The sequence below is a fragment of the Ursus maritimus genome, unplaced genomic scaffold (assembly GCF_017311325.1).
Source record: "Ursus maritimus isolate PB19 unplaced genomic scaffold, ASM1731132v1 scaffold_16, whole genome shotgun sequence".
In the NCBI taxonomy this organism is placed as follows: domain Eukaryota; kingdom Metazoa; phylum Chordata; class Mammalia; order Carnivora; family Ursidae; genus Ursus; species Ursus maritimus.
The window spans coordinates 55,152,187-55,167,137 of NW_024424008.1; the positions used below are offsets into that span (position 1 = coordinate 55,152,187).

Here is a 14,951-nt window from a genome sequence, read left to right on the forward strand (position 1 = left end):
GGGGGGGGGGCAGAAGGAGAGACTCTCCAGCAGACTCCCTGTAGAGCAGGGAGCCAGTGCAGGGCTCCATCTCAGCACTCTGAGATCATGACCTGAGCCAAAATCAAGAGTCGGATGCTTAACAGACTGAGCCACCCAGGCGCCCCTCAGATTTAGATCTTTAATTCATTTTGAGTTTTATTTTTGTGTACCGTGTAAGAAAGTGATCCTACTTCCTCTTTTTGGATGTAGCTGTCCAGTTTTCTCATCACCGTTTGTTGAAGAGACTCTTTCCCATTGTATATTCTTGCTTCCTTTGTCAAAGATTAATTAACCACATACGGGTGTGGGTTTATTTCTGGGTTCTTAGTTCTGTTCTTTTGATCTATGGGTCTGTTTTTGTGCCAGTACCATACTGTTTTGATGACTGTAGCTTTGTAGTATGTCTTGAAATCAGGAGTTGTAATACCTCTACCTTTGTTTTTCTTCCTCAAGTTTGCTTTGACTGTTTGGGGCCTTTTGTGTTTCCATACAAATTTTAGGATTATTTGTTCTAATTCTGTGAAAAATGCTGTTGGAATTTTGATAGGGATTGCATTTAAATTGTAGATTTGGGTAATATGGACATTTTAGCAGTATCAGTCCTTCCAGTCCTGGAGCATAGACTGTCTTCCATGTGTGTTCCCTTCCGTTTCTGTGATCACTGTTTAATTTTCAGAGTACATTTCTTTCATCCCCTTGAGTAAGTTTATTCCCAGGTATTTCATTATTTTTGGTGCAAATGAAAATGCTGCTGTTTTCTTAATTTCTCTTTCTGCTAGTTTGTTATTAGTGTGTGGAAATGCTATCAATTTCTGGGTATTAATTTTGTATCCTGACAGTTTACTGAATTTCTTGATTAGTAGTTTTTCGGTAGAGTCTTTCGGATTTTCTATGTGTAGTATCCTGTCATCTACAAATAGTGAAAACTTTACTTCTTCCTTACCAATTTGGATGCGTTTTATTCCTTTTTCTTGTCTGATGGCTGTGGCTAGGACTTCCAGTACTATGTTGAGTGAAAGTGTTGAAGAGTGCACATCCTTGTCTTGTTCGTGATCTTAGAGGGAGAGCTCTCAGTTTTTTGCCATTGAGTGTGATGCTAGCTGTTGGTTTTCTGTTTTTGAAATTTTAAGGTCAATGTAGTAAGTTCAGTGATGAAAGCTATCAGAAAAGAATATTATCCAGAAAAGTATTTTTTCTTAGAAAAAAGGAAAGAAAAGTCAACACCTCAGCACAGCTACAGATGCTGTGGCAGTCATGCTTCCCTGCAGATGGGGATAGTTCATTAGATCACTCTCTGGGTCGGCAGGATTGTAGTTCGCATCATCCTTCTTGTCCTCTAGCTCGAAGTCCTCCATTTCCTGGAACAGAGAGTCACCTACCTCTTCCAGCATCCTCCAAAAACTGGATATCCAGTGTGTCAAGATTATGATCTGTTTCAAATAGCTGTTTCCCACTTAATTCATTTTTTCCTGTTCATTCTTCTTTCGTTCGTTTCTTTTTCATTTCCAAGAGTTCTGCAACAAACTTGGCCTTTCAACTTAAGCAATTCTCATTTGTAACAGGAGTGCCGTGAAATAATTGCTCTTCAAATTCTTCTGCTGCTTGCTCTTTTTCTTTTCTTCTCTTCCAGTTTTTATTTGATCTATTTCATTTAATTTTTCTTGCACGAACTGTCCCTAAAGTAAAGATCATCACCATACCAAGATTTTCTTCTGCCTATAATGTTAATCATTTAAAGATGTCTGAGACAACATTATCTTGTAGATTTTCCTGGGAGGATATTTCATAAAGAGGGGCTTCATCTGGGTATTTGTCACTGTACAGATAAACTTGAGGGTAGTCTGGACAGTTTCATCATTTTCTCCAGCCTCAGGTGTCAGAGTAATGGTGAAACTGGGTGCATTTTCTGATAATACCAGTTAATGACACTCTCAAACCCGTCTTCAGTCATCCCCTTCACATTCTCACAGCACAGCTGTACTGTAGGTGAGAGAGAACATGAGCAGGACTGGAACTTTACAGGGGTAGCGGAGAGATCTCTGCCTGTGAAGGAGCTGGGGTAGATGGCTTCTGGAGCCTCCAGCTTGTTGTGCTGTTCCTTGCCGTCATCCATCATTGCGGTCCCCACTGCTGCCCGTGGACTGCCCAGCCACCCAGGTGTGGTGTGCTGCAGCGGGGACCACAGTGCACCAGGATAGCTGGCAGCGGCCAGGCCAGCCCAGGTGCAGAGTCCCTGGCTCTGAGGCCATGTGCCCAGAGCTAGGCCGGGCCTGCTGAGCAACAGTCTTACACAGGCCTACACCTCACTATGGGGTGTTCATATATGGCCTTTATTGTGTCAAAGTATGTTACTGGTAAACTCACTTTGTTGGGAGTTTTCATCATGAATGGATATTGAATGTTTTCAAGTGCTTTTTAAGCATCTAGAGAGGGGTGCCTGGGTGGCTTAGTCGTTAAGCGTCTGCCTTCGGCTCAGGGCATGATCCCGGCGTTCTGGGATCGAGCCCCTGATTCAGGCTCTTCCTCTGCAAGCCTGCATCTTCCTCTCCCACTCCCCCTGCTTGTGTTCCCTCTCTCGCTGGCTGTCTCTCTCTGTCAAATAAATAAATAAAATCTTAAAAAAAAAAAGGCATCTAGAGAGATGATTATGTGATTTTTTTTCATTTTGGTCATGTGGTGATGTATCACGTTGATGGATTTGTGAATATTGAACCATCTTTGCATCCCTGGAATAAATCCCACTTGATCATGGTGGATGATCTTTTTAATGTATTGTTGTATACAGTTTGCTAATATTTTGTTGAGGATTTTGCATCTGTGTTCATTAGTCATATTGGCCTGTAGTTTTCTTGTTTTGTGGTTATTTTACATTTAAAAAAAAATACCATTGTATTTTATTTTAAAGATCTTATTTATTTGACTGAGACAGAGCACAGACAAGCAGGAGGAGCAGCAGGCAGAGAGAGAAGCAGATTCTCCACTGAGCAGGGAGCCCAATACAGGGCTTGATCCCAGGACCCTGGGATCATGACCTGAGCTGAAGGCAGACGTTTAACTGACTGAGCCACCCAGGGCCCCATTATTTCACATTCTTAAAACTGGATTTATGCCAAAGTAAAAAAAAAAAAAAAGGTAAAGTAAGGATTTTTTTTAGAAGCTTCTGATGCCCTAAAGACTATTGAGTGGCTGATGGGCTTCTGTTTCCTGTCTCTTGGAATGCTCCTTCTTAGGATCCAGGCACTGTGCTATAAGGAGATCCACAGGCTGTGTGGAAAAGGAGGCCCACATGGAGGAGGCCTGACGGCCCTTTGCACTAGCTGAGCTCTCAGTCCATAACCAGCCACAGGAGTGTGGCTGTTGGGAAGATTCTAGCCAACACCAGGTGAAACAGAAAACCCATCAGTGAACTGCACATTTGAGAGAAATCACAAATTGTTTTTTTTAGCTTAAAAAAAAAGAGATAAAAATCTTCTTGAGTTATCGTAAAGTATATTCGTTGTTTATTTCCTCTCTGTAAATCTTGTGAGAATTGTCTACCTGATGTGGTTTCCAGTGTTACTTAGTATTTGTCACATAGAAATAGCCCAGATAAGGGTCCAAAGAGCAGAGACAGTTTCGAACATGGTTTAGTGTCTTCTCCATAAGAATGGTGGCTGGAACATATAATACCTTCATATCTAAGTAGCCACCAGATGGAAAAGAGACTTGCGAAGAGCATCTTCCCAGCACCATGGTGGGACTGAAGGTCAGAAAATGGCCAGTTGACTAATACCAGTTCTTTCTCAATTCCCTCATTCTGAATTTTGGCTAAAGGTGACAGGCAAGAGGTTATGGTGTTATGTCAGGTGACTGACCGGGGCCACGGATCAGTTAAATGATTCAGTCTGTACACCAGTCTTGTAGTGCTGTGATTACAGTCAGTGCCTCAGCGGACTTCCAGATCATTGCACGCATCTTTGGAGGTTGCTACCAAATAGTCAAAACTGGGAGTGTATTCATTGAATGTCAAGGGTCTATTGGACATCCCTGCTGGAAATGTCTCTGGTCACGTAGGTAATGAGGATTCAACACATTTTATGTTACCTGAAACCTGGAGAGGTTAGGTGACCTCCTGCATTAATATTTTCTTTGTTGCTATGGGTGCCCTCCACATGTCACTTGTGCTGTAACATTCCATGGGACCCCCTCCCCACCCCCACACGCTGTAGACTCCTACTTTGCTTTGACCCATCTGATGGATGTCTTTAGGACTGAGTTGTTTGGGAAGTGAAGAGAAAAAAGAGCTTCGTATTATTTTTGATAATTCCTTTTCCTTGAAGATGATGAATATTGCCAGAGGCAAGGGAGGTAGAACTTGGTGCTCTGATTTAAGAGTCAGGTAGTCATTCCTTCTTTCACAGAAAAAATATTTATTGAGCACTTTCTGTGGTACCGTCCTGAAAACTGGGGATAAGGCAGTTAGACAAAGTGCTTTTCTTCAAGAGACCGACATTCTAGTGGGGTATAACACAGAGCACGTAACTCCTGTGTCCCTCTCTCCTGTTGGGAAGAGAGAGAAATGTCCCCTCTGCACTACTGAACATTAGTGTCCCTCACCCCATTTCCTGTTAAAGAATCTTAAAGCACGGTCACATTTTGGATGCGTACCAGGTTTTTGAGCAGTTCTTAAATTGCTTGATATGGGACTGGAGGTTGAGGATGGCTCAGATTAAGTCTTGAGGGGATTCTGAGAGTCTCCTCAGAACTGAAGATTTGTGAAAGGCCGATTGTGTGCTCAGGGTTGTGGACAGTCTGTCACTGGAGGACGAACTAAGTGCAAAAGAGTGAGAGAGAAAGAGAGGAAACCAGCTTTAAAGAGAAAGAACTGGCGATGGGTTTAGATTAGAGGTTCATAGGGATATTAATGTTCGGATGGATGGATAGATAAAAATGAGAAAACCTGAGGACTAGGGTGTTTCCTTTTATTTTTATTTTTACTTTTTAAAGATTTTATTTTACAGAGAGCACGAGCGCATGCGCAGACAAGCAGGGGGAGCTGGAGCGGAAGAAGCAGGCTCCCTGCCCGGCTCAGGGCTCCGGGATCATGACCTGAGCCCAAGGCAGACGCTTAACCGACTGAGCCACGCAGGTGTCCCCGGATGTTTTCTTTTTACCATGAAACATTGACCCAGCATTTCATTTGTGCCTGTTGAACTAGGCAACCTCAGGGGCTGGCAGGCCGTCTTCCTTGACGTCAGCAAGGGCAGATTTAAATCTCTGCAACAGAACTGCTCCCCAGCCCTGATCAATAGGGCTGGTAATTGAATTAGAAAACATTCTGAGCTGTCAGCTAATTATGCTATTCAGGCAATTGCTTTGTCCACATCGATTTCATCCTTGAATTGCTTAAGTGACTTTCTCACTGGGAGGGGAAGTCAGCTTCCATGATCGAGGCACATATTTTACGTCTTTCTAAATTATGCTTCCTGTGCTTTCTTAGGGCAATACTTTGGCTTTTCATGTTATTACAGACATTGTTTTATAAGTTTCGATAGACATTAGTTTTGTTCTAATTTGTATTTCAGTCTGATCTTTGTTTCCAGGTCTATGAGTATTTCCAGGTCTATGTTACTCCGGTGCGCAACTGCTCATTTCTTTCACTAAAGGCAAATAACCAATTTGATTTCCCTTTTTCCAGCAACAATAAAACAATTTAAAAGGCCCCAGTTGGGGCGCCTGGGTGGCTCAGTCGTTAAGCGTCTGCCTTGGGCTCAGGGTGTGATCCCAGCGTTCTGGGATCGAGCCCCACATCGGGCTCCTTTGCTGGGAGCCTGCTTTTTCCTCTCCTACTCCCCCTGCTTGTGTTCCCTCTCTTACTGGCTGTCTCTCTCTGTCAAATAAATAAATAAATAAATAATCTTTAAAAATAAAAGGCCCCAGTTGTGCTTAACATATTAAAGCTGTTGATGGTAAAAAAATCAATTTAGAATAGCAGCTACAGTGTTAGAAGTGAAGAATTCAAGCCAGCTTGTTTTTTGGATTTAAAAAATCCAGAATCAGTATACACATACGGAGGTGTATATATTGACTGCTCACTTTATCTTCTAGAAGATATTAGTGGCTTTAGATGTTAAAGGTAGGTAATGCTTTTAAAGACGACTAGCAGAATCTTGTTGGAGCAAAGGAGATGCACCTTCTAACAAGGTTTTTCCAATACCAAGCTCTGATGATAAATTCTTCTTCTTCTTGCATAGAGTCCCCACCTTTTATATAGTTCTGTGTTCAGGCTTAACTAGAAACGACTTCTTGCTTCCTGAACACATGCTGAATTTCTTGTGATTGTATACTGAGGAACCATGGCAGAATCAGGATGCTTCATGGATCTCTCCGTGTCTCCAAGTCAGACCTATGCATGTCCTTAGCAAGACGGTTATTACAAACCACACATTCAATGGGACTTTGGATTCCCCACTGAGAGTAGGAATCTTCTGTCCACCTTTGTTTTTCTGGCACTTAAACCATTGCTTGACATGGTGCTCAGTCACTGGTGGAAGAACTGAACTGAATTAAACTCAGATCTCATTTGTATAAACTTCTTCCCTCACTCTCTTCAGCAGTCCTTCTCCTTCGCTCCCTCCCTGCTTTCCATTCTTCCATTCATCCATCCATCCAACATCTGTTTTTCAGCTCGTACTGTGTACCAGACACTGTGCTGTTGGTAAATAAAACAGACTTGGTCCCAGAAATCTTGAGGGGAGGGTGTGGGGGATAGACAATAAATGAGTTAACCAACAAATAAATGTAAATTACAAATTGTGAAGAGTATAATAAACACACAAGGAACACTGAGAAAGAGTAACTGATAGAAATGGAAACCTAGGCTTTCCTAGGGTGTTGCAAGACCTCTCAAATGTTGCCTCTAAGATGAAGAATGAAAAATGAGTCAGACTTAGTTATGAGAAAAACAGGGTGGAAGTGTGTTCGAGGGAGAGAAGGGAAAGCATGCGAAGGCTATAGGGAGGGAGGGACTGCGAGGAGGCTGGTGTGGGGGGAGTGTAGTGGGCAGGAGGACAATGTGCAAGGGTAGGTGGGACAAGTAAGTGAGGGCTAAATTTCCTAAGGCTTTGTCCATGAGAAAGAGTTTGGATTTTATTCAAGCCATTTTTCTGGCTGGTGCTGAGTGGACAGAGCATTTAACCCAAGATCCTGTAGATGTGGTTATGAATGAGCAAGTTGCCTTTCTGTTGAGTGTATCTTGGAATGCTGGATGGAGAAAATGAAATGAGATACAGTAAATTCTTTTTCCACACCTATGCAACCTTCAGTGTTTGTCCTCTTCTCAACGTGTATATTATCACTTTGAGCTTTGGTATCAGCTTTTAATATTTAGTGAATGCTGCGTCGTGGTTATGTATCATTTATATTCTGTTTCTCCCAACTAGATCACTAGTATAGGCCATTTATGTTTCTTTTCTCTGTTCATATTGTCATTTTTCCCTATGGAGTCATTTGTCTTCTTGATTGCAGAAATACTTCACGTATTCCTGCTACTAATCCTTTCCTATGTGTCGCACATATTTTGTCCCAGTCTCCTTTTTACCTTTGTCTCAGCCCACTTTTTGCCTTCAACAGTAATGCATAGTGGCCCTTCTTCCATTTCATAGGAGTTGGTATTTCTGATGATGTCCCCTGTATGGCCCAAGATCTCTTCTGGAGTTTCTGGGCCTGATCTATCAGCATACCAAGAAAAATAATCCATCAACATTTATTGTCTTGCCCAATAGACACTTCATTTTTTTTTACATTTTCTAGTTTTTAAAATAAATTTACAAAAATAAGAATAAGAGGACAGTAAGACAAAAACCTTTCATTTGAAATCTTAATTTAAATGTAGTAACCCTGAATCTTCCATATTTTCCTGGTTCGGGATAGATATACACAGATATATAGACACCTGAAATGGACACCTCTAACTGCAGTTGTCATGCATGGACTCGGAATATATCCATCTTGAAAATACTGGTTCCAAACTTTAAATGTATCTCCAGTAGGTTCTAGCTTATCACTTCTGGTTGTTCTAGAACTTGCATCATCAAAACAAAAAACTAGAATTTTTTGAAACCTTGTTCAATGGCTCATAATTTTGTTGCAGAGAGTGTAACTATCTTCTTGGCTCCACAATTCAGACATTTTCATTCTTAGATTTACAAACCAACCAAAGTGATAGATCCATTGAATTTTTAAGTTTCTTTCCTATATGCCTTTCCTGTCACCTTTGTATACTAACGTGCCCTCATCATTTGTCCACTTATGAACTGTATCAAAATTTGGCCCACAGACATCATAAAAGATGAAAGAATATGGTCATATGCCCTTTTTAAGTGTAACACGATAGTGAGATTCTTGCCGCAAAACATTGAATGATGATGTCCTCCCTGTGGAATGACTAACTGAATGAAAATACCTTATTTTCTTTTTGTTCTGAGAAATACATTACTCATCAATTCTTGAGTTTGAGAAGATTCATCCATATATACTATATAGTATACAGTAATCTGAAGACTCGTAGTCTGAACTTTTACTTAGGGTCAGCGTTACCATCCTTGCTAGCGGTGCCGCTCTTGTCTCTTTGCACCCATCTTCTCATCTAATAATTGTGAAATGTCTCCCTCTGTCCATTTTCCTCTTATTGCCATTATGGACAGAAAATTTAAAAATCCTGGATTCTCAACTGTATTCACTGAAAGCGAAAAGCCGACTGCAAAGATAGTGTCTCAGGTCTCTTATACCTTATTGGACAATAATTTGGGCAATGCAATTAGAAAATTGCAGGATATAGTGCAATAGTGATTACTTTTGCATCATCCTTTTTGGTGATTTCATCATTTTCCTTTGTCTTATTTAAGTTTTTTTAAAAAACATAGTTGTAATTAATCCGAGATACGGGAAAAAAAATAAAACCACTAAGATCCCATAATATAACTTAAATTTATAAAAGGTGGCCGTGGGTCTATATGGTAATTATAAGATAGAATGAGTTTTATTCTATTTTTAAAAATAAGTAGAATTTCTTTTTGTTCTTAGAAAGATTCTAAAACAAATAAAATTATGAAATAAATCTTCCCAAATAATAAGGGATTGTTAAAAAAAAAAAAAAAAGAGGAAAAACTCAGATTGGGCCCAGCAGACCTAATATTCTCCTGGAGCTGCCTGAAGGGCTGAGCTGACCTTGTTAATGAGGCTTTGATTGCAGAGTCCACTGGAATGGTAATGACACTTAATTAGTCTTAGCCTCTCTTTACGCCACTGAAGCTTGCAGGAGTTTGCTGTTTTCCGACCTTCCCCTTCTCTGTGCAGCGTGGACAGAAAGGATAAACTAACTTCTTTTTGACTGAGGTGGGGGCTTCCTCCTCCTGTTCATTTTGTTAGCAGGCCTGCTTTATCTCGTGTGTCTCTTCTAAGCCTCTTTTCTAATCAAAGCCCTCGAGCTGTTAGCTGTTGAAATAAAGTGCGTCTCTGTTGAGCACAGAGCACTGCCAGCGTCCCATTTGGGGAGAATCGAAGAGGTGTGTATGCCAAGCACGATATCATTGTGTGCCGGCACTGCGGGAGCCTGCCAAAGCCAGGGCGAGGCTGCCAGTACAAATGCCACGTTGACATGACATTTACAAGTTGAGAGTCTGGAAGAGGACTGGCAGCAGAACACTCTTCAGCTACCTCATTTAGGGTGGCAGGAACTGGGCCAATTTGATTTTCAGACTCAGAAAGCATAGTCAAGAAGTAAGACTTCATAGAGAATTCCAAACTCTCGCTGCTGCATTTTCTAGGAAGTGATGAATTTGATTAGCCTGTGTCTGGGATAAACCGTGGTGCAGATCAAGAGTGCAGGTTACCGAGTGCATGAATGAGGGCGCTCTCACTTACTGTGTGACCCTGAGCAAGTCACTTCGTCTGTGTCAGCCTCGGTTGCGCATCTGTAAGGTAGGGATAACAATAGCCCTTTCCGCATGGGGTTATTGGGTGAATTAAATAGTATCTTTAAAAGTGTGAGCACTTTTTTCAGTGCTTGTCCAACACTGAGTGCTCAATACACATAAGGCATTTTTCATATTCTTCAGAAACTCATGAGAAATTCAGGTTTTTTGCTGTTTGTGTATTTTAGTAACAAGTGGGTATATTGTCACCCACCAGGGACATGAGCTTGTGTGTATACTCTCTCTCTCTCTCGGATGTAGGCATCGCCGGAACACTGCGCATTTTCTTTACCTCTTCTAGGAAACTTAGAACTGGAATCAGGATCATTGGAGCATTTGGCATCTCTATAGTCTCTTAGATACAGAAACCACTTGGGTGTTAAGAATTTATTCCAGTAACAGTCCTTTGATTGACCTGGAAGTTTTCTGTGGCATACTTGATGCAAAGTGAAGGCCTAGAGCTATTCTGAAGGAACCACTGTGGCTTATTAGGGACACCATCTTTTCAGTCTTGGTAAGGTACTTGATCTTGGTGAAATCTGTTTTCGTGACCTAGTAGTTAAGTGACAGATTTTTCTGTGCTACGTACATAGAATATGATCCTCACCACCGCACTTAGGTAACTTCCTTACATCGGTTTCAACACTGTTAGTAAATTCTCTCAAATGATAAAATTCTGTTTTGTCTTTTTTTTCTTTCTTGTTTTTCAGATCTTCGAGGCTGCTGAGGGCATTCTATGTCCCCTTCCTGTCAGATCAGTATACAGCATATGCAAACTACACCATCCTCAAACCCCGGAAAGCAAAGCAAATCAGGAAGAAAAGCGGAGGTTAGCAACACGCCTCTGGCCCCAAAGGACGACCATCCTGTTAACTAGTGATTGCACTGACAGGACTCCCTCCAAGTCATCATTTGTAACATTTGTAATAAAGGCTGTCTGACATGGATGCTGGAATATGGGTGCTTTAGGCTGGTCAGAGTCATTCACATTCACGTCTTGCCTGTGTCTCTGTTCTGCATGTAAACTTTTTGCAGCTGGGCAGAAAAGGCCCTAAAGTCTGGTAGATATGTTGCTCTACATCTTACTGTTTTTCTTCTGTTCAATTATTTACTAGAGCGGAGAAGAGCAGAACCACCTTACAGGAAGAATTGAAAATCCCTGAACTGGATGGCTGCGTTAAACTGTTCTCCATACTCTGGCCTGGCATCTGAGAACTAGCAAGCCTCTTTTGGGCCATATGGGCTTCTCCACCAAAGCTGTTTGGCAGCTCCTAGCAGACCTTGTTCAAATCCTAGTGCTGAAAATGAGCACAGCCCAATTGCCAACCTACATGTCCTTTTCACCTCTTGCAAGACTAAGCTTCTCTAAAGCACTTCACAGGACTAGGACCCTGTCCTGGAGATATCTCAGGAAAAAGGCTACCATTTGAGGAACTGTAACCTAATTTCGTTATATAGGATGCCTCTTATTTTCATTTCCTTTACAACAAACTGTAACCATATTTTCTTTAAGTTTTAGCATGCTGTTTCTTGAATTCAAGACTTCTCTGTATAAAGGTATCAACAGACCAGACCATAATTGTATAGGACATATTTGGAGAAAATTAATTCTATCATTTGGTAGGTTTGGATGACCTCACATTTTTAAGTAATGTATTCTGAGGCCATTTCTGAGGAAATTAAGAATTTGCCCTTTTTTAACAACTCTAGTGGAAAAGGCCAGTGTATATTTATAGCACCTATTTTTGAGTCTATCTGTTGCAAAGCACATTCTGCATGGGGCATTTCTAGTCAAATAGGCAATTGAGGACCTAATTAAAATGTAGTAAGTAAATACTGTTACTTTACATACAGTATTCCACAGTTTACAAAGCACTTTCACATTATGTCATTTGGTCCTCACAGTCACGACGTGAGGCAGAGAAGGCAAGTGGTTTTATTCCTATTTTACAGATAACGACTTCGGGGTGGGGGGGTGGGGAAGGCCAAGTGGTATGCCCAAGGTCACATGACCAGGCAGTAACAGAGCTAGGACTGGAACCTGGGTCCCCTAACTGCTCCCCTAGTGCTCTTCCATGCTTCCTCTCTTGACTCTGAAGACATGACTTGGAAGAATGATGATGTTGGCCAGAGACCCGCTTGTTAAAGTAACTTTCTATTTTAAGGAAGACTTTTCTCTGTATTTCTTTGAGTTCTTCAGAGCCTCCACTGTGCCTGTCAGACCATCATAGCAGCACCCCGCAATGCAGCCCAGCCTGTGGCAGGAAAGTAGTGCTCATGTTTGGAAGCCCTGCTCCTTTGCGGCCCCACAGGATCTCCTATCAGTTGCATGCCCACGTAGGCCATCTGGGGTCTATTCTAGGTGCCTTATTTCCCTCAAGGTAATTGTGTCTAGTATCTGCAAATAGAACGACGCTATTTTCCAGAGGTTTCATCTTTCATTTTTCAAAGAGAAGGGCTTTCCAACAGGAACTGATCCCAAGAGAGGAGAAGAGAAGTCATAGGGGAAGAAATGGCTGGTTCCCACATGACAAGTCTCCTCTTCAGGATCTCTCTAATGGAATTTCTGAGGTTGAAGCGCTGGAGAGGAACTTGGTCTAGACAGTTTAGAACTAATTGGAGAGTGAAGATAAGCCAGGGTCCCACCTGCTGCTTTAAAGGTTTCTGGCATTTAACCGTCAGTACTTGGTTCCTGCTTTCCGAGCCAAATATTGGCACCCGTGGTCTGACTACAGGGTAGAGAATTTTCGGTGAAAGATCTTGTCCTACCTGCAGGAACAGTGTACTGTCTTTTACAATGGCTAAAGCCCTCTACTTTTTGCAAAAGTGGTAAATGAGTCCCATCACGGAGGTCCAGGGTGAGTAGCTGTTATCCTAATCCGAGTGATACAGTGATGGTCTATTTTATCATCTTGCATGTTTAAAAAAAAAAAAGCCTTCTGATTAAGAATTTCCTGTAACAGAGCACAAAAAAGGTCACAGTTGATCCAGGGATTCCTTGGGAATATCTGTTCCTATCCCTTTTAAGACCTGGTCTTGGTTTCCTCTGTTCTAGGTCCATCTTTAGTGAGAGCACAATAGATTGCGGAACCCTGTGCCAAATGCTATGGGTAAGGGATATAAAGATGAATGTCTTTTGTTGTGAAAATGAGTATTTCTCATGTGATGTTACATAACCACATTTAAGAAAAATCTCCATCTCAGCAATACAGGGAGGCTGGCTTTGCCTGGGAAAAAAGAGTTTCAAGACACCTGGTCACACAAGCATTTCTCTTCTAGAGAACCGGTGTTTAGCATGAGCTGCTGTAAGCTCTGCTTACCATAAGGATGGAGTCTCTGAGGCACATGTTTCTCCACAGGTTGTTGAGTATTGAAGAATGAAGGACTACAGATGATTTGTAAGAATCTTTGATTATGGAGCTGAGCAAGGGAGTGGGTGTACGTGGCAGTTTTAGGGCTTTCTGATCTCTAAAGTTTATTTTTTAGTAATCTCTTTGTGGGGCTCAGACTCACAACCCTGAGATCAAGAGTCACATGCTTTTCCGACTGAGCCCGCCAGGTGCCCCCCCGATTTCTAGATCTTAAGCAGCCTTATCTGAACCCCAGATCTTAAGACACTGAGCCCCATTGCTGAACCAGACACTGTAGTAAGCATCTGTTATCTAAGTGTGCATATCACCTGGCACACTTTGATAAAAGACCAGTCACTTTAATCACGGAAAATGGGAATCCATACTCTTTATTATTGAATTCAAGTTTAGAAACAGATTGTTCTAAATCAAGGTGGCTCTTGATCTCAACCATTTATTTGGGTCATTTTTCCTAGTTCGGGGTTCTGGGAAAGAGCCTTAAAAACTCGTGATTTTATAGCATTAGATCTGGAGTGACTGTTGGGGCAAAGCACCAATGGCAATCCTTTATTGTGTGTTGCATTTCATGGGCTTTATTGAAATAATTCACTGTGATTATGCTGTCATCTATCCAGTATCAGGCAGCTCTGCTTTTAATTAAGCTGTTTTCTCTGAAGAGGGAAAAGAGGCACAATTTCATCTTTGCTTCCACAGCCTATTAAAGCTCGTGTGTTAATTCATTCTTCAGTTACCACATGAAATGCCTTGAGTAAATGGATAGATGGACATGTGCTCAGCTTTGTTCTTTGGCAACAGATCAGGCTTCCGTATGGCTTTGTTGAATTTCAGAGGCCCTCTAGTATTTTGGTAAATCTAGATGAATGTTGCCTTTACTTTTCCCAATATATACGACCATGTAATTCGTGCTGCACATGAATCAGGAAGCAGTGCAGTGTTGAAGCAAGAGTCTTGTCCCGTTCATTTGTCTTCCTGATCCCTGTACTTTATCTCACTTGTCAGTGTTTATATTACAAACATGTATTTTCTGTAAAAGAAAAAGTTAAATAAATCTTGGCAATTTGATTTTCCTGTTCTTAGGGTGATATTTTCTCTTTTACATCTAGCTTTTAAATCTTTGGTGGAGATTGAAACTCAGTTCCTCCCACCTCCCCCACTCTGACCCTTCAGCTTATAGACCTGCCTTCCCCAGGCTAAATAGCCCGGAATGTTTATTCTGAAAACTGTAGGAAGAAGCCTTTGTTTGTGAAAGCCCGTGAGGGTTAGTGTTATTGTACTTGTGGAAAACCAAGCATGGGGAGGATTATTCAATGTGTCGGTATTGTGCCTAAAAAGTGATACTTTGTGGATCCCCCTTAGGTTTTTGTATGAAAAAAAAATCGACTAGGACAGTCTTAACATTCATATAAGCGTAGATCTGGTAATATTTAACATTTAGGTAATTTCCCCCTTTGTTGGGGATTGTTAGGAGCGATGAAAGTTTTTTGTGAATGAATTCCTGACATCATTCCAACACCTCATACTTATAGCCAATAACTCTTAGTAGTTATCTGGTTTTATACGATTGGTTGTCAGTTTTCTTTCTGTAGGACCCAAAATGCCCACGAAA

General features: G+C 41.4%; 1 protein-coding gene and 1 pseudogene across 5 annotated transcripts in view; one reads left to right on the forward strand and one right to left on the reverse strand.

The window, feature by feature from the left end:
* The window catches only part of ALG9 (ALG9 alpha-1,2-mannosyltransferase), a 128,921-nt gene extending 114,514 nt beyond the window's left edge, over positions 1 to 14,407 (forward strand). For 4 of the 5 annotated variants that reach the window (XM_040631222.1, XM_040631223.1, XM_040631225.1 and 1 more), the window contains one exon: positions 10,685 to 14,407. In XM_040631222.1, coding sequence (XP_040487156.1) covers positions 10,685 to 10,808 — 124 coding nt within the window. In that variant the 3' untranslated portion in view covers positions 10,809 to 14,407. The remainder of the gene's footprint in view (positions 1 to 10,684) is intronic. The other variant, XR_005835083.1, reaches the window with a different exon arrangement.
* LOC103662473 lies at positions 1,239 to 2,137 on the reverse strand (annotated as a pseudogene).
* Positions 14,408 to 14,951: the final 544 nt, after the last annotated feature.